Source organism: Coregonus clupeaformis, unplaced genomic scaffold, assembly GCF_020615455.1.
Source record: "Coregonus clupeaformis isolate EN_2021a unplaced genomic scaffold, ASM2061545v1 scaf1602, whole genome shotgun sequence".
NCBI classification, from domain to species: domain Eukaryota; kingdom Metazoa; phylum Chordata; class Actinopteri; order Salmoniformes; family Salmonidae; genus Coregonus; species Coregonus clupeaformis.
Genome location: NW_025535056.1, coordinates 18,845 through 38,799, shown reverse-complemented (window position 1 = coordinate 38,799; position 19,955 = coordinate 18,845). Strand labels below are relative to the sequence as shown.

The window sequence follows — 19,955 nt, the reverse complement described above, 5'->3', positions numbered from 1 at the left end:
TGATTTAGTTTACTTTAATTAATAAATATATACTTTGAGTACTCCTTGTCTCCACGTGTCTCCCTTTTGTTACGAACTTGAGCCGGTTCGTGACAAATAGGTGAGTTACTATACATTCATGAATAAACTAACTGCCTAACAAAGGGTTAGATAGCTAGCTAAGTAAACTTGTTACATTACAGCCAGGCAGCAATGTAACGCTACCTTTTAACGTTATCGGTATCTGGTACTAAGTTGTTGTTAGCTAACGTTAGCCCACTTTTAAGTAACTAAGGCAGTGAACAATTATGAATTAACAATAACGTTAGCAAGTTACAAACCATTGCATATACGTAAACATTATTACTCTTAACTTTACTAATTTAACTTAAACGTACCTCAGAAGAGAAGTCTCAGGTTACGGGCGAACGGAAGTGAAGTTAACCTGCTACGCGGAAAGGCGGAAGTTAGATGACGTCATCGTGAAAAGGGCCTATACACAAATAGGTGTAGTCTTCCATAAATCTTTATAGAAGAAGAAGAAGAAGGCAGCAAGCTAGCTAAACAAGCGTGCTGTTACTCGACAAATTGCCCCGATATGACTGCTATCAGACCGTTCGAGATGGAGCGGCCAAGACACCGGCCGTTTCTGATCGGTGTTAGCGGAGGAACGGCCAGTGGCAAGGTAGGTAACTAATAATAGCTAGCGTGCCTTATCTAGCTGTATGGGTTAGTAAGAGCCAATTTATGCTTGATCCGAAAATGTGGTCGGAGGCGTCGTAATGGTGGTGGCCAGATTGAGCTCTGTACGGCATCGCCGTGTTGTAACAATGCGGAAGGCTCCGTATAGCTCCGCATTGACATGATTGAGGGCGGAAGGTCCTGTGTAAACACAAACTCACTAACTTGACAACTTCCTTCACATCAGCTCTGCGCCGCGAAGCATGAATGCCTTGACTTCTGCAGAGGCCATATCACCGTAAATACTGCACGGCAGATCAGAGATTGACCATGAAGCGCCTTTAATTTTAGGTCACGTCAACAAACAGTAACGTTAGTCGGAAACGTTAGCTTTCGTTGCCCCATGCACTGAGAGCAGACACGCCCCTGTACCAAAACGTGATAACAATTTGTATTTTCTTTGGCCTAATAATTTACGAACGTCTGTTTTCATAAATTTAAGGCACTTAAAGTTAGCTAGCTAATGGTATACAGCTAGCTAGCTATCTAGTTAGAATTATTGCACACTCTTAGCTTGGTTGTGATGAATGACTAGTGTGACTGAACTGAAACGTTTGAGCTGATATGATTGAACTGTGGCGTTTGACCCTGCAAAATACTGGTTAAACAATTAGACTGAAATTATTCGGTTTATTGTTGAAATATAAATATGCACCAACTTTAACTAATTAGGTGGGAATGATTTGATTTAAATAAATAGACTAAAGTACTTTAAATAACGGCAGAATATTGGGCGGTAAGATAGGAGAGGGAGGTGAGGTGGGGGTCGGGTGTTGTAGCAGTTGCTAGGCGACCTTTGCATGTATAAATTAGGGAGAGAAAAAGAGTTTGTGTCACAGTGTGTGGCTAGCCTGTCTGATGACTCCAGCAGAACGTGAACAGGGGACCAGTCAGAGGTTGTGTGGTGTGGCTAGCCTGTCTGATGACTCCAGCAGAACGTGAACAGGGGACCAGTCAGAGATTGTGTGGTGTGGCTAGCCTGTCTGATGACTCCAGGGGAATGTGAACAGGGGACCAGTCAGAGGTTGTGTGGTGTGACTGCCATGAGCTAGCTGCCTGTCCCTCCCTGAGTCTGGTAAATACCCAAAACAATCTCCAAAGAAAATGCCATACCTCGCCATAACTGCAGAAACAGAGATATGGCATGGCTGGCTGTTTTAATTATTTAAAAGTTAACATTTTAGAAGACACTTTTATCCAGAGCGACTTCCAGTAGTGAGTGCATACATTTCCGTTCTCTTCTTTTCTTTCATACTGGTCCCCCATGGGAATCGAACCCACAACCTTGACATTGCTCTACCAACTGAGTCACAAGGGACAACATTCATGGCTTGTGGGGCCATGTGTGGTGCCGTCTGCAGATTATGGAGCATGTATCTAAGGGCTGGTAGCTAACCTGTAGACTACTCCGCCCTCATGTGAACTAAGATGAGGGAAACGGATCACAATTCTAAAACTGAGAAAGAACCCTAACTAGGAACGACCATTTCCATTTTAGTCATTTAGCAGACACTCTTATCCAGAGCGACTTACAGTTAGTGAGTGCATACATATTTAATTTTTTTCATACTGGTCCCCTGTGGGAATCGAACCCACAACCCTGGCATTGCAAACGCCATGCTCTACCAACTGAGCTGAACGGGACCATTGATGAGGGCAACATTAAATTGATACATAAAGAACACATAATGTAGGGACGATTTCTAATTTATGCACACTCACTTTTCTCACTTACTTACTTAAATGTACCATTGATATCAGTGCATGATTTACACCAAACTGAGTTACTTATATAAAAACACATGTAAAGTTTTTGGCCCAAGTAATGGTCCCATAGTGTGTTTGTCATTGAGTTTATGTGTGGAGTGTGACAGCAGCCTGTGTTACCTTGTGTTGTGTAGCAGTGCTTTAACAGGTGAACTGATCCTGTTAGTGGCTTAGTGTTGAGCTAAATCAGATTAGCTTTGTTCAGTCACCTAGCCTATGGAGCTATGGAGGCCCGTAGCCCACCCACACTGAGCTTGGTCCCGTTTTCTCTCTCTCTCTCTAAATTCAAAGGGGTTTTATTGGCATGGGAAACATATACTGCCAAAGCAAGTGACTCAAGTGAATTACACAAGCAAGTAATTAACTCTTTCCTTTATTCAGAAACGACGAAACAGGTCCAATTCCTTCAAGCATCACAAAACACAGTGGGAACTCAAGCCATGCATCAAATGACCGATTGCTTTAATTCGATTCACCCCTGTGGCTACAGTAGTCCATGAGGCATAGGAGGTTGGATGTTTTGTCCCCTCAGGAGTAAGAGCTCAATTCTAAATAGCCTTTGTCTCAAATGGCACCCTATTCCCTACACAGTGCATTACGTTTGACCAGGGCATAGGGCTCTCGTCAAAAGTAGTGCACTATATAGGGAATAGTGTGCCATTTGGGACACAGGCTAAATCCCCTTGTTGTCCCTTGGCTGGTTCCACTACCAAGCCCACTGAGACAGACCAGCCGGTCGTCTCTAGTCTTACCTGATCTGTAGGGCCACACTGGTCACTCTAATCAAACCTGATCTGTAGGGGCCCGCTGGACCCTTATTGTTTTCAGATGATGGTCATAATGGAGTAATCTCTGAGAAATAGATTGATTTCTACTGTAATCTCCTAAACCCAAGTGACCTTTACAACTATGGCTGGCTGCTTCAGGCTTTGAAATAAGGGAGCAACATAGAGCTTACTTAGGTTTCTCTTTCTCTTCCTTCAGCAAACATTATGGTAGTGCCTGTTACTTATCCAGGTCTTTATTCAGTAGTAGGCTACCTGTAGCTATTTGATTTGGGTTTGTGTTAAACTGTAGGGTAACGTAAAACAACCAAATGTTTGGGAAAATGACTTCCGAACAGTGAATTTTTTGCTAAACCTCACATTCAAACCAACATAATGAGGCATGATACACTTGTTTTAGACCACCACACGATTACATCACTGTGCCAGAGGAACAGGGTACGTTCTGTGTGTTTTCATAAGGAAACAAACAATACAATCACTAGACCTCCATCCATATTATTGTGACATTTCTGTTAAGCCATTTGAGAACTTTACAACAAAATGTCTCAAGTAGCTATTCACTTTTGATTTTCCCATACAATAACACCTGAGTGTATTTTCAGAGGGAAACATTTAAGAAAAAACGATTTATCAAATAAGAAGCCAAACATTTTGGTCTGAAGTGTAGTGGCCAATATCAATAAAGTAGGCCTATATATACTTATCCAAAGCTCTCAGTTAACAGTCAATCATTTTCTAGAACTATTTTTCTCTACCACTTTGAGAGGGCATTTCAGTCATAACCTTGTGTTATAGTTGGGTTTTGTTTAGCTTGGAATGAATATCTCTTGATTATGTTTTCTATTTTTCCAATACCAGATTTGAATTACGCAATTTCTAACAGTTGTCATGCAGGAATAGGAGAACTCGTGATGTGATGTGACATTGCTAATGAAATGGGGACGTCTCTTGCCACCAAGCCATCAATTAAACTAACGTTAGTGTCTTGTTTTCTGTCTGTGAGATTATTTTGAAATGTGTCAGCTACTGCTCTCTGCTCCAACCTCATCATCAAACTGAAAATATGCCAAATGTCAATACATTTCCTGCGTGTGACAGGTCTTTAACATGGTATATTACACACAATTCATGGAAACTTTACTCAACTCACAAAATGTTGAAATACACATAACCCCTTTCTATGTGATAGATTTAGCTAAACTCTGCTAATCTAGGAAATAATAAACCTGTCTGTTTTTTAGTCAACAGTATGTGCCAAAATCATGGAGTTGCTGGGCCAGAACAAGGTGGACCATCGTCAGAGGAAAGTTGCTATCGTCAGCCAAGACAGTTTCTACAGAGTCTTGACACCTGACCAGAAGGCCAAGGCACTCAAGGGCCATTACAACTTTGACCACCCAGGTGGGGGTGGCAGGTAGCTTAGCGGTTAAGAGCGTTGGGCCTAAAGATTGGACCGAAAGGTCGCTGGTTAGAATCCCTGAATTGCTCCTGTAAGTCGCTCTTGATAAGAGCGTCTGCTAAATGACTAAAACGTAAATGTAAAATGTACTACAGGCCTGTATGAATTGTAATAACATAAGTATAATCGTTGTAATAACATAAGCTCTCAGTCAGTCACTTATCACTTAGATAACGTGGATTTAGTTAATCATGGCGTTTAATGAATCTTTGCTAGAATTATAAATGGCTAATGTTCTGGCTGAACAGTGTAATTGAGTTAATAACCTTAATGTTTATTACAGATGCTTTCGACAAAGAGTTGATGTACCAAACCCTGAAGGATATTGTGGAGGGGAGTGTGGTGGAGGTGTCGACATATGACTTTGTCACGCATTCCAGGTGAGAAGGAAACATTCCATCCAGACCCAGTGTACAGAAATGCCCCTTCTTGAATTCAGACAGACGGGATCAAAAATGCCCACCCTCCACATTCCAGAGCTCAGATAGATGACCCTTGACCTAAAGAAAAACCAAAAGAACTGGGTGTATTCATTAGTCTGATTTCATTGCATTAGTCTGTTGCAAAACATTTACTCCAAACTGAAAACTTTGTGCAATGAAAACAAGTTTATTTTGGACAAATTCAGATGGGTCTCTCCCCGTTTCGTTTAGTCTGTATGCTTCCGTTTGGACCCTAGAGTAAACGGTTTCCGTTGCAAAACGTTTGGCAAAAGACCAAACGTTTTGCACACTAGGGCAGTTCCCAACTAAATAAAATCCTGGTTGACCCGAGAGTCGTCTGTTCTTTTGACCAATCGCTTTTAAAACGTGTATTTTTCCAAACACCCTATGTTTGAATAAAATCAACTATATGTAGGCTACGGAGCTTGTCTGATGGTTTAAGCACTGCGATTAAAAATGAAGACACACAAATGACTAAAGAGGGAGCCAGAGATCAATATAGCCTAACCAGAATTTTTAAAAAAACTGTTCCTGACCCCCCTCCTCCCTCTACTGCTGGTCTTCGCAGATTCTGCCGTTACGCTCCTGAAGTTGCCGGTAATAGGCTACGCCAGCGGTCGGTAACCTTTTCCATTTGGAGTGCCAAGTTATCGTACCATTTCTACTGAACTGCGTGCGTGCCAGTTATGATTTTCATTTTCGTAGAACAGTTTCATTTAATTTATAATAGTCTTCAAAACTCAAAATCAATGTTGTGGTTAATCAACATTGAAAATGATACAAATCTAAAAGTAACTTCTATTGCCATTGCCAACTATGTAAAAATAGCCTACATATAGCCAACAAATAAAAACATTGCAGCCTGCAGGTAGAAAATATCCTGATAAAAATAAATATACTATAAATCCCATTGGCTACGCATGGCCTGTCTGCAAGGAACTTAAAACATTGTATCAACTATTAACTTGGTCCAGCCTGATGCTCGTGCTAGCAAACTTGCAACATTGTATAAAATGTTTTGGGCCCTCAGTTTCCTGTGCCAGTGAGTTCCGGACAGACAGACAACAGCTGTAGGCTATTTTGCATAAGGATAAGAAGTAATCAGGTAGGCCTATATTGTGACGTTTCCACTGGATCAGAGGATGACATTTATTTTGCCTTTCATGCTGTGTGGTTATCGAAAGGGAGAGAGACTGGAAATAATTTTGAAATAGGCTACGTTGAGGAACTATTGTCATTTTCAATGGATGTAAAAACAGACTTCATTTACTTGCTGTATGAGGCAAAGAAAAAATTACTTTGAGAAGCTCCACAGTGATGGTGAATTAAGAAAATCAGAAATAGTATCAGATCCCCAAATGGGCACATTTATAGGCCTACATTTGCGCGCAGGCCAGGTAGCCTAGGCCTACTTCTATGTGTTACAAGGTGCGTGTCCTTACTCAAGATTGACAGGCGCGCTCCAAACAAAAGACAATGAATAAATTAACAACTCAGAAATAAACGTAGGTTGTGCGCTCTGCAAACAACGCGTCCACTCCGACAATGACAACGGTAAGACTGTAATAATAATAATACATTGAATGCATTAACAGAAAAAAGCATTAACAGAAATTACCATAAACAAACATTGTAATTAGAAATGATGGTAATTAACGGTAAATGTACTAGTGGTGGTACTGGTGTGCCATCCCCGCGGTCTCCAATGGATTAGTCCACTGAGACAGGCGTCAATCAGACCGGTGTCGTGTGCCATATATTTAAAAAAATATATTTGCCACTGTGAAAACTAAGTGCAGACAGCCATTCTGATTCTGTGTTGAATCATAGAGCACGGCACCTACTGCTTTCGGCCGTTCATCGTCCCGGTGTGTGCAGCCTCAGACATGAATGTCAATGCATTTGCAGATTAATTAACACACACACACACACACCATGCATTCACGTGAAAGTTAGTCTGTCAATAGAATACCTCTGTGTGTACTATACATTTGGTGCTTAATGTGTGTGTGTTTTCCAGGCTGCAGGACAGGATCACGGTGTACCCCGCTGATGTGGTTCTGTTTGAGGGCATTCTGGTATTCTACTCTCAGGAAGTGAGGGACATGTTTCACATGGAGCTCTTTGTGGACACTGACTCTGATGTCAGGCTGTCCCGCAGAGGTACTACTGAAACACACACACCTAACAAGGGGATTGTCACATGCACGTCCACTTCCATACTCATACACACACTTTTCTCTAGCATATTTGATGTATATACTGTATTGTCACATTTGTCTTGGTCCTGACCTGGTTGTTGTTGTTGTCTTGGTCCTGACCTGGTTGTTGTTGTTTTGGTTTTGACCTGCAGTTCTGCGGGACATGAAGAGAGGCAGAGACCTGGAGCAGATCCTTAACCAGTACACCACGTTTGTCAAGCCAGCCTTCGAGGAGTTCTGTTTGCCTGTAAATGTCCAGCAGAGCCACACACCCTCACCATACACCGATGATAACTAACAGAAAATGGACACTTTCATTCATTATTAATAGGGCTAATTATGGACATTTAAAAGATAATGACACATATAACACCCAGTGACTAATTTATATTATGTTCTAAATGCAGTCTTTTGAGAGCATTAGCTACCAAATTTAGATTGATTAGTTATTTTCCCCCCCAGACCAAGAAATATGCAGATGTAATTATTCCTCGAGGAGTTGACAACATGGGTAAGTTATAGCACTCTGATGAAGCCTTCAGACTCATACCCTCTCCATATCCCTCTCTCTCCATACTCCTCCCTCCCTCCATCTCTCTTATTAATCTGCCTCTCATGCTCAGTGGCCATCAACCTCAACGTGCAGCACATCCAGGACATCCTGAATGGGGACCTCTGTAAGTGGCACCGTGGAGGAGTGGTGAATGGGCACAGCCGGGGCTTCAAGCGGGCCATCTCGGAGCAGGGGGACCTGGATAACGCCACCTCCAACCTCCCCCTAGGGAAGAGGGTCCTACTGGAGCCCAGCAGTCGCCCCCACTTTTAAATGGAAGATCAGTTCTTGTTCACATCATGTTTCTACAGTGACAGGCATAGCATGATTTGTCAATCAAGATTTGGTTGGTGAGGTGATCAGAACACTGGTACTCAGGGCCCGTATCCACAAACCATCTCAGAGTAGGAGTGCTGATGGATCAGTGCTGATGGATCAGTTTTGCCTTTTAGATAATGAATAAGATTATATGGATAGTTTATAAAGTTCAGACTGACTCTTCACCCTGACTCTTCTAATAAACGGTATCATTATTTTACTGTCAATGATCTGTATGCAGGTGTGCTCAACCAGGTCAACAAAGAGGATATCCAAGGTAGCCTATCATAAAGGTGTTGTCCTAGTGACCTGCCCAGGATGTGAAAAACACCACATTATTGCTGACAACTTGGGTTGGTTCTCTGACCTGAAGGGAAAGAGGTTGGTGGCCAAGTTAATGTAGTTGTGAACATTTTACATGCATGCACAGTATTACAATGTTATGCAGGCAGGGCACTCTCGCGTCACCTCAGGTAGCGCAAACCCACACTCGTTCAGAGCCCTCTGCTGCGCATTTCACCATCCACGTCAACTTCCCTGATTACACGGTAGTTCCCCAGTGTAAGGCGCTGGTCGATTCAGGCGCAGCTGGGAACTTTATGGACAGGTCTTTGGCTAATAGTCTACGTATTGTCTCCTGTAGCTCAGTTGGTAGAGCATGGCGCTTGCAACGCCAGGGTTGTGCGTTCGATTCCTACGGGGGGCCAGTATGAAGAAGAAAACATTTTTTTATGCACTCACTAACTGTAAATCACTCTGCTAAATGACTTAAATGTAAATGTATTTCCCCTATTGATAGTGACATGCACAGAAGAGAAATGGAACTGCAGTCATAGTGAATCATAAGTGAATACCGTATTAATAGGCTGTAACGTTTGTGTGGACTAAAGGGCCCTACACACTTCACGCAAACCCAGCATAATATTCACAGGTAGTTCTAGGTACTTTTGTGTGACTCAGATTTTGGAACGGACCATATACGACGCTCCTTCGCTCTGTTTGCATGCAGCCTCCTTAAGACTTGAGTATTATTCCTGAATATTTTTTATTTTTTATTCATGGTTTGTTTTTTTCCCTACAGGAACATTGAGGAAATCCTTGCAGCGAAAGGGGAGAAAGTGAAGAGGGTAGAAGGAGAGGCGGTCTTCGAGATTGTTGTAGACAAGTCCGGCAAGGATTCAACACAGACTGCTCAAGATGCAGATGCAAAGAAACCTTCACCAGAGTCTGATGACTCAGGGAAATCATGACTAACTCTCTTTTTATTATTATTTTTTTTATTTTTTTTTATTTCACCTTTATTTAACCAGGTAAGCCAGTTGAGAACAGGTTCTCATTTACAACTGCGACCTGGCCAAGATAAAGCAAAGCAGTGCAATAAAAACAACACAGAGTTACATATGGGTTAAAAAACAAAGTCAAAAATACAGCAGAAAATATATATACAGTGTGTTCAAATGTAGCAAGTTATGGAGGTAAGGCAATAAATAGGCTTTAGTGCAAAATAATTACAATAGTATTAACACTGGAATGCTAGATGTGCAAGAGATTATGTGCAAATAGAGATACTGGGGTGCAAAAGAGCAAAATAAATAACAATATAGGGATGAGGTAGTTGGGTGGGCTAATTTCAGATGGGCTGTGTACAGTTGCAGTGATCGGTAAGGTGCTCTGACAACTGATGCTTAAAGTTATTGAGGGAGATAAGAGTCTCCAGCTTCAGAGATTTTTGCAATTCGTTCCAGTCATTGGCAGCAGAGAACTGGAAGGAATGGCGGCCAAAGGAGGTGTTTGCTTTGGGAATGACCAGTGAGATATACCTGCTGGAGCGCAGACTACGGGTGGGTGCTGCTATGGTGACCAATGAGCTAAGATAAGGCGGGGATTTGCCTAGCAGTGATTTATAGATGGCCTGGAGCCAGTGGGTTTGACGACGAACAGGTAGTGAGGACCAGCCAACAAGAGCGTACAGGTCACAGTGGTGGGTAGTGTATGGGGCTTTGGAGACAAAACGGATGGCACTGTGATAGACTACATCCAATTTGCTGAGTAGAGTGTTGGAGGCTATTTTGTAAATGGCATCGCCGAAGTCAAGGATCGGTAGGATAGTCAGTTTTACGAGGGCATGTTTGGCAGCATGAGTGAAGGAGGCTTTGTTGCGAAATAGGAAGCCGATTCTAGATTTAACTTTGGATTGGAGATTCTTTATGTGAGTCTAGAAGTTGAGTTTACAGTCTAACCAGACACCTAGGTATTTGTAGTTGTCCACATACTCTAGGTCAGACCCGTCGAGAGTGGTGATTCTAGTCGGGTGGGCGGGTGCCAGCAGCGTTCGATTGAAAAGCATGCATTTAGTTTTACTAGTGTTTAAGAGCAGTTGGAGGCTACTGAAGGAGTGTTGTATGGCATTGAAGCTCGTTTGGAGGTTTGTTAACACAGTGTCCAATGAAGGGCCAGATGTATACAAAATGGTGTCGTCTGCGTAGAGGTGGATCTGAGAGTCACCAGCAGCAAGAGCGACATCATTGATATACACGGAGAAAAGTGTCGGCCCAAGAATTGAACCCTGTGGCACCCCCATAGAGACTGCCATAGGTCCAGACAACAGGCCCTCCGATTTGACACACTGAACTCTATCTGAGAAGTAGTTGGTGAACCAGGCGAGGCAGTCATTTGAGAAACCAAGGCTATTTAGTCTGCCAATAAGAATGCGGTGGTTGACAGAGTCGAAAGCCTTGGCCAGGTCGATGAAGACGGCTGCACAGTACTGTCTATTATCAATCGCGGTTATAATATCGTTTAGGACCTTGAGCGTGGCTGAAGTGCACCCATGACCAGCTCGAAAAACCGGATTGCATAGCAGAGAATGTACGGTGGTATTCGAAATGGTCGGTGATCTGTTTGTTAACTTGGCTTTCAAATACTTTCGAAAGGCAGGGCAGGATGGATATAGGTCTGTAGCAGTTTGGATCTAGAGTGTCACCCCCTTTGAAGAGGGGGATGACCGCGGCAGCTTTCCAATCTCTGGGGATCTCAGACGTTATGAAAGAGAGGTTGAACAGACTAGTAATAGGGGTTGCGACAATTTCGTGGCTAGTTTTAGAAAGAAAGGGTCCAGATTGTCTAGCCCAGCTGATTTGTAGGGGTCCAGATTTTGCAGCGCTTTCAAAACATCAGCTGTCTGAATTTGTGTGAAGGAGAAGCGGGGGGGGCATGGGCAAGTTGCAGCGGAGGGTGCAGAGTTGGTGGCCGGGGTAGTGGTAGCCAGATGGAAAGCATGGCCAGCTGTAGCAAAATGCTTGTTGAAATTCTCGATTATTGTAGATTTATCGGTGGTGATAGTGTTTCCTAGCCTCAGTGCAGTGGGCAGCTGGGAGGAAGTGCTCTTATTCTCCATGGACTTTACAGTGTCCCAAAACTTTTTGGAGTTAGTGCTACAGGATGCAAATTTCTGTTTGAAAAAGTTAGCCTTTGCTTTCCTGACTGCTTGTGTATATTGGTTCCTAACTTCCCTGAAAAGTTGCATATCGCGGGGGCTATTTGATGCTAATGCTGTACGCCACAGGATGTTTTTGTGCTGGTCAAGGGCAGTCAAGTCTGAGGAGAACCAGGGGCTATATCGGTTCTTAGTTCTGTATTTTTGAATGGGGCATGTTTATTTAAGATTGAGAGGAAATTACTTTTAAGGAACAACCAGGCATCCTCTACTGACGGAATGAGATCTATATCCATCCAGGATACCTGGGCCAGGTCAATTAGGAAGGCCTGCTCGCTAAAGTGTTTTAGGGAGCGTTTGACAGTGATGAGGGTGGTCGTTTGACCGCGGACCCGTTACGGACGCAGGCAATAAGGCAGTGATCGCTGAGATCCTGGTTGAAGATCGCTGAGGTGTATTTAGATGGTATGTTAGTCAGGATGATATCTATGAGGGTACCCATGTTTACGGATTTAGGGTTGTACCTGGTAGGTTCGTTGATAATTTGCGTGAGGTTGAGGGCATCTAGTTTGGATTGTAGGATGGCTGGGGTATTAAGCATATCCCAATTTAGGTCACCAAGCAGTACGAACTCTGAGGATAAATGGGGGGGCAATCAATTCACATATGGTGTCCAGGGCACAGCTGGGGGCTGAGGGGGGTCTGTAGCAAGCGGCAACAGTGAGAGACTTATTTCTGGAAAGGTGGATTTTTAGAAGTAGAAGCTCAAACTGTTTGGGCACAGACCTGGATAGTATGATAGAGCTCTGCAGGCTATCTCTACAGTAGATTGCAACTCCACCCCCCTTTGGCAGTTCTATCTAGACGGAAAATGTTATAGTTGGGGATGGAAATTTCAGAATTTTTGGTGGCCTTCCTGAGCCAGGATTCAGACACTGCTAGAACATCAGGGTTGGCGGAGTGTGCTAACGCAGTGAATAACTCAAACTTAGGAAGTAGACTTCTGATATTTATGTGCAAGAAACCAAGACTTTTGCGATTACAGAAGTCAGCAAATGATAGCGCCTGGGGAGTAGGAGTGATACTGAGGGCTGCAGGGCCTGGGTTAGCCTCTACATCACCAGAGGAACAGAGGAGGACTAGAATAAGGATACGGCTAAAGGCTTTAAGAACTGGTCTTCTAGTGCGTTGGGTACATAGAATAAAGGGGGCAGATTTCCGGGTGTTATAGAGAAGATTCAGGGCATTATGTATTATATGAGTAAAGTGGAGGTAAACCTAAGCGTTGGGTAACAATGAAAGAGATAGCATCGCTGGAGGCATCAATTGAGTCAGTCTCCGCGTGTATTGGGGGTGGGACAAAGGAGCTATCTAAGGCAGGTTTAGCTGGGCTGGGGGGGTCTACAGTGAAATAGTACAATTAGAAATAACTGAAACAACAATAAGCTAACCATGTCTGGGCTGAGGCTAAACATAAACAGGATGTAGTACCGTAAAAAGGAACAGTCCAGCAGACATCAGCTGTATAGCTGAGTTATCATAAGGTCCGGTGAACAGCAATAGGATAGTTCGGAGGCTGCTAAAGCACTAGCGAGTAAGAGGCCACGGCTAGCGTGTGCTAGCGGGCCGGGGCTAGCAGATGGAATCTTCGTGGTCGACGTCGTAACCACATCAGACGATTTCGTCGGCAGACCAGTCGTGTAGGATCGGCGGGGCTCCGTGTCAACACTAGGTGGTCCCGTCCGGTTGACAGAGAGGTAGATAGCCGGGAGATGGGCCTAGCTCAGGATGATTAGCCAGACCACAGCGTCCATTTTGTTGCAGCTAGCTGGTAGCGATGAATCCGGAGTTAAAGGTCCAGTGATTCAGTGATTCCGGCGGAAAAACTGATATGTTCTGGGTCGATAACGCGCTGTGCAGACTGGCCGAATATCCGGTGATTAATGTCCAGTGATTAAGTTAATCCCGCAGAAAAAAAAATCAAATGTTCTGGGTGAAATACCGCTAGCTGTGGCTAATAGCAAGTAGCTAGTTAGCTGGCTAGCTAGTTTCAACTGGAGATTCTAGATAAAGGTAAGTCAATAATAGAATCCGTTCCACATTGAGTGAGGCGGGTTGCAGGAAAGTATATTTTGTAGAAGGATGAAAAGTCTGATAGGGAAATATGTACGAAAAATACAAAAAAACAGGGTATTTACAGGCTATTTACAGACACACGACAAAAACAGAACTGCACTACTACGCCATCTTGGAATCTTCTGTGTGTGTATGCGCATACATGCATTTGTCGATGGACTGATCACAACAAGGACACCATTCTCTATGAGTGAGAAATAGCAATTACTAAATAAATGCAACACTGCTTTTGATATTTCTATCTCTATATTGTTTTCATAACATGTTGATCATTTCTTATCACACTATTTTATACCAACTGAACACTAGTGTCAGAATATTATTTGGGTTTACACCAATCCTACAACTACTGCACTGATCACACTCAAACAGAAAAGGCTGATGCTTGCAATTCATTTTTATTGTAAAGTTGTATGATTTAAAGCAGGAAAAATGAACATCCAAAAGCCAATTTAGGGCCATGGCAAACTGCCTATAATGGACGCTCTCCCTCTTCCTCCATTGTTCCCTCCAGCAGCTCATTAAAGCAATGCTGTCAATCCACACGGAAGCAGAACATAGTGCTCCTGTAAAACAACAAACAGTCATTGAACGAATGGGATTCACAGTAATACATTTGTCTTATAATTTTAAACCATGAAGCCGAGTTCTGGAGCCCCCATCCTCTTATCACAAGCCCAAGCACTTACCTCATCTGTTCTTCTGTCTTTTCCTCTCCCTCCCTCCCTTTCATCCTCTCCTATTGATGCTTCATCAGATAAAGTGACCTCATATGCCACAATCTGTTTCAGGAAAAAATAAACATCCGAAAGCCCACTTACATGAGGTGAATAATCACATGAGATCAGGAATTGTAGTTTTTGAGTTGAAAGACATTGCATAAATGCACTTCTGTCAACACTAATACAGTTGTCTACAGAGAACAGGCTTTGATCCTAAACACTTACCTAATGTAGTCATCCAAATGTGCTCCTCCTCCAACCCTCCCATCCTTTCCAATTGATGCTTCTACAGATCTGTTTCTATGGCTGCTCTTTTCATCTACCTCAGACTGGAAGTCTGCCTCTTCGGAATGCATTAGCTAGGTTCCAGTTGGGATAGCTAATTTGCCCATATGTCCATCTCCTCTCTATTACTCTTATGAAACGGTTTCACCTCTTTTCTCTTGGTCTCTGTTTATCTTGTCTTCTTCTGCCTCTGAGTATTGTCCTCCCCCCTTGCGTTTTCCATAACTTTATTTTGATCCACTTAGCTCTTCTTTACTGCTAATCTCATTGACCTTTTATCCCATGGTCCGTCCTGATTCTGTCCATCAGAACTTGAATTCTATATCTCCTATTTCCCTCCTGATAAACCACTCTGGTCTCCTTTCCTCCTCTCATGTTTTCTCCTCTTCACCCTCATGCCTGGCTCTGTATTATTCCCCCCCCTTTTGCTCCTTTTCCAGTTTTGTTGTTAGTTTTTTGCCTTAAATATAAAAATGTTTGTTTATTTACATCTATTAACATACCTAAGAGCATTGACAACATTTCTTTCTTCCTTTGTCTGCTCGCTTTTCTTTCGTCATCTACTCAAAAGTTGTCAACGCCTCGTCCGCCTCATTCTTCTGCTTCTTCCTTGTTCTCCTCTTGGCAGACTGTGCGTGAGCGGTCTCTGGACACTGCTCCCTCTCTTCCGTCCACAAAGATGTAAACGCTGTGACCTGGTATGGCACCACCTGTTTTGCTCTCTGTGTCTGCCCTTTTTTCTCATACTTCGCACGCCTCTTTTCTCTTTCAATCTGTGCAATCCGCTCTTCTCTCTCATATAGTTTCTCCATCTCCATCTTGAACCTGGCCTCGTCATCTTTTATTCTTTGAAGCTCTGCTCTCTTCTTATCCTCGTCCCATATCCTTTTCTGCCTTTTCTTCTCCTCCTTCTCTTGTTCCTGCTGTATCTTCAATCTCCTTTTCTTCTCCTCCTTCCTCCTTTTCTCTTCTTTCTCTTGTGCCTTTTGCTGCATCTCCAGCACCTTCATTCTCTCCTTTTCCCTGTTCTTCTCCTCCTCCATCCTCTGTTTCTCAATCTTTTTCAACTCCTCTGCCCTCTTTTTCTCCCTCTTTTTTCTTTCTCCACCCTCTTTTTCTCTTCTTTTCGCGGGCCTTCTGTTGCATCTGCTGCTTCTTCATTTCTTTTTTTTCTCTTTTTCTCTTGCTCTTGTCTCTTTTTCTCTTGTTCGATCTTTAGTTTCATCTCTGCCTTCTCCCCTTTCATCTGCTCCTCTAACTTCTTTTTTTCCATCTTTTCTGTCATTTTCCTTTCCTCCTCAACCGATTTCTTCTGTCTCTTTTCCCACTTTTTTAGCTCTTCTTCCCTGTCTTTCTCCGCCTTCCTTTCTTTTTCCTTCCCACTTTTCATCTTCAACATCTCTTCATTTTTCTTAGCCTCGTCCTTGAAATATTTAATCCTCTCTGCGTAGCTCATGGCATTAAGTTCTTCTTTCCCTAGGCTCGCCATCATAGACATTGCATTTGCGGTTGCATATCTCCCTTCCATTGTACGACTATCAATCTTCTTCCTCTCCCTCTCACCATAAGGATCCCTGTGTAGACATCTCTGTTGTTGTCCACTCATGCTCTCCTCACTTTCACTACTCCCTCCTCACTTGTGTCCTCACTCATACTCTGAGACACATCCTCCTGAGACAAGCGCAAGGGCGTCACAGCCTTCTCAGTGGTGTCGCAGAGCGCCTTGATGTAGTCAGCTTCTGAGTTCACCCTGTGAGCAAGTGGGCACAGCTCCTCGTAAATGGAGCTCCACGTGAGTGAATCCTCACAAACGTCGTCAGGCAGGTATAGGTCAGATGACTGCCTCTTGAGCACATTCACAACCTCTGCTAGGTCCTGCTGGGTGGCCCCCTGAGTGTCCTCTTGGACGGCCACTGGCGTGGCATCTGTGGTGGCCTCTGGGCTGGCCGGACGCTCGGGGGCTGTGGCAGGGGTCTTGGATTGTCCTACTGCAGAGGAGCAGGAGGCCTCAGTGTCATCGTTCTTGTCATAGTTGTTTATCCTTTTCTTCAGAATCTCTTCCTTTCTCTTTTGGGCCATCCTCTCTTTCAGCTGCGCTTTATACATATTCTCAATTTCTGCGCCTCTCCGTTGAACTTCCTCAGACAATTCCTCAGACGATGCAACCTCTGACCTCTTGACCTTATCCTTGACCTTTGCCTGGTCAGTCAATGGGGACCTGGGGTGGACATGCGGATGGGTCTGCCTCAGCTGGGCAGGAGGGCCGGGAGCCAGGAGGTGGGATGGGACAGAAAATCTGTGTGAAGCGTGTGGGTGCGACGTCTTGGACGGAGAATGAGGCCGTTTGTCAGGGGAGGTGCAGCTCTGTGTGACCAGAGGGGGAAAGATTGAGTGTTTCTTAGCCGGGTTCTTCTGGGTGGCGGCGGCATGCTGGTCACACTCCGATTGGCTTTTGGTGAGGTACCTGTGGAGATTGTACCTGGGGAGAGCTGGCAGTGTCGGGGAGACGGGACAAAGAATGGAGGAGGTGGAGCGCTGCTTGATCACCCCTTTATCTACCCCAATCTGTATGATGACAGACACATTTTTATTACTTAATAGCTTGATGGTCCATGTTATTACTATCTTAAAACAATTATATGTGTATGGGTAGTACATATTATAGAGAGAACATTTTATTACTGTATATTAGCTTATTAGGAAAATGGGATCGTCCACACTTTTGGATGTATTCTTTTTCAACTCTTCTAGGAATGCAGACCTTCCTGAGAATACTACCAGTGCAGAATGCAGACCTTCCTGAGAATACTACCAGTGCAGAATGCAGACCTTCCTGAGAATACTACCAGTGTGCAGTTTTTTTTATTGCTGTCTTATTTCACTATTCAAACTATTTAGATCTAATTTCCGTGTATCAGGATTGGGAACATCTCAAAGCAACTACAGTATATCTACTGAGAAGTCTGATTTAAGAAAACAGCTCGTTACCTCCTCCAACAACTTTTGCAGCCTAAATATTTCTCCATATAGCGCCTTCATCTCCCTTATGTTTCCTCGCTCAGTTCTCCATGTCTCTTTAGCCAATCTCCAATGGGCGAGCTCAAGGTCATGGATATCCTCCCGCATGCCTAGTTCAACCTGGGTCCCCTTCTCATTGTGCCTCTTCTTTTTCCTCTTCTTCGGGGTTGAATCGGTGTTCTCCTTGCCCTGCCTACACACCTTTGGGGCAGTAGGGATATTGAGAATAGAACATGGTATATTTTGTTTTACTCATTGGATTATTATGTGCCTTCCATCGTTTTCCGTTGATATAGAATATCAAGAAGGTATAATGTTGACACTAGATCAAGCCGTAGTTAGTACGAAGTTTACACTGATTGGCCATAAATTATTAGTCTGGACCACTTTAGAGATCATAGAGTTAGCCTGCAGATGGGACTTACAGTATGGCTGGGGAGTTGTGAGGAGTTGTGAGGGTGGTTTGTTCTGAGCCTGTGGAGTTCGTTAGTTCCTGTGCAGAAATCGTCCCGTGCAGTCCAATTTGCCCATGGCTAGAAATTAAAATGAGGACAAACATGCAGTCAGTAATGAGGTTATCATTATACAAGCTTGTTATTTTCAATCTTAGAAAAGCTCATAGGCCTAAATGTCAAAATGATGATTTTAAAGCACTGGAGTTTTGACTGAGGGTGGTGAGAGAAAAGGGATTCTAACCATTCTTATGATGAGCCTTGGGAAGGAGAACTTTCCCATAGTTCCCTCAATTACTGTAATCCTGAAAAAGATACAATATGGCTTAAAAATATTATTATATTATTTAAATAAACTCAATTAAATTGTGCCACAAAGTAGGACTACTCACACTAAATCACAAGTGGTCACAACTACTTACCACCAAGCACTTCAAAATTAACCATCCAAAATATAGCAATGGTTTTGACCCTGAATTGAACTTAAGTGTTGCCGTAATGTGACAGTAACGCTATGGCAAACCATTTAGGCTGTCAACATATCTGAACACAGTCATTTATGACATCATGATTGTGATGTAATGTGATGCCATGGGAGACCACACCCATCCTGACAGACAAATCACCAGAGCCAAATAGGCCTATTTTCAATTACCTTAACCAATTAACCCACTTCTATGGTTGAAATACAGTATATTTTGTAGTAGTAAGCTCATAAACATAGTAAAAACCACACTGCAACAATGTGTATCACTTCACAGCTACTGTCCATGATAAATGAGCGGGTGTCCTCTGATTGTGTCCTAAAATTGCACCCTATTCCCTACATAGTGTACTACTTTTGACCAGGGCCGATAGTGTACTTTATAGGGTGCCATTTGGGATGTACATAGGACTATGTAAACATTACCTTTGTTCATCCACACAATCAGTTTTGGCTTGATATTAAGTAATTTTTGCTAAGTGAAAATTATTGGATAACAACAAAGGAATGTATTCATAAGAAAAAAATATACACACCTTATTGTAATATCAATATAGATTCCAGTTGTAAATGGTATACATTATACAACAAGGTAACTCTTCAGGATGCTTCAGAGAACCAGTAGGCCTAGGCAATAGAACATTACAAAAACTGCATGGTGGCCAATTTAATGTATTATTGCAACATTACAGCATTTTTTTCACACTTATTTCATGAGTTTCAAAATGAGGACCCTTATTTTGACGTTTTTACAAACATTATTTTTCTGAAGGAAGTGCTTGTCCGTGTTCTCGCGTTGTTACACGTATGAACGTGAATAGATTATTGTTTTATAAAGCAGCTAGACTGGGGAGATTCAGAGTGTTGTTCAACAGTTGAGGGAAACTGATATGCTGATTGTGCTGAGGTGAATGTTATGGTGTTTATCGCGCATGTGATTAATTGTACTGCACAAACGAACAAAAAGTCCAAGAAACTGGACATAATAGGATCAGCGGCTGAAAGGTTTTTGGGTTTCCATGACTTCACTGCCCAAACGGTGCAAAGAATACTGTCCGAAGATGCTATTTTTTTCTCAGGCCCCAGAACCTGCAGGGATGGGCGTTGGCAGTTGAATCTGAATAAAGGAGCGCATTGATTTTTGTTTTGTATTATTTTGTTAATTATTTGGGC

At 43.0% G+C, this 19,955-nt stretch overlaps 2 protein-coding genes across 3 annotated transcripts; one reads left to right on the top strand and one right to left on the bottom strand.

Moving 5' to 3' along the window:
• The first annotated feature begins 483 nt into the window (after positions 1–483).
• On the top strand, positions 484–9,569 carry LOC121561777 (uridine-cytidine kinase 1-like). 2 transcript variants are annotated; one of them, XM_041874244.2, is made up of 8 exons: positions 484–664; positions 4,517–4,676; positions 5,018–5,114; positions 7,198–7,340; positions 7,531–7,625; positions 7,841–7,889; positions 8,002–8,630; positions 9,331–9,569. In XM_041874244.2, exons 1-7 carry the CDS (start codon positions 578–580, stop codon positions 8,202–8,204), a joined length of 834 nt encoding a protein of 277 aa, XP_041730178.2. In that variant the 5' UTR covers positions 484–577; the 3' UTR covers positions 8,205–8,630; positions 9,331–9,569. The 2 variants fall into 2 exon arrangements, with proteins under 2 accessions (XP_041730178.2, XP_041730179.2); XM_041874245.2 differs by lacking the exon at positions 484–664 and adding an exon at positions 3,984–4,251.
• Positions 9,570–16,430: 6,861 nt separating this feature from the next.
• On the bottom strand, positions 16,431–19,928 carry LOC121583523. The gene is made up of 4 exons (XM_041899664.2): positions 18,543–19,928; positions 18,272–18,379; positions 17,817–18,047; positions 16,431–17,393 (listed from the first exon to the last, which is right to left on the bottom strand). The coding sequence occupies exons 1-4, from the start codon at positions 18,579–18,581 to the stop codon at positions 16,431–16,433; spliced, it is 1,341 nt and encodes a 446-aa protein (XP_041755598.2). The 5' UTR covers positions 18,582–19,928.
• Positions 19,929–19,955: the final 27 nt, after the last annotated feature.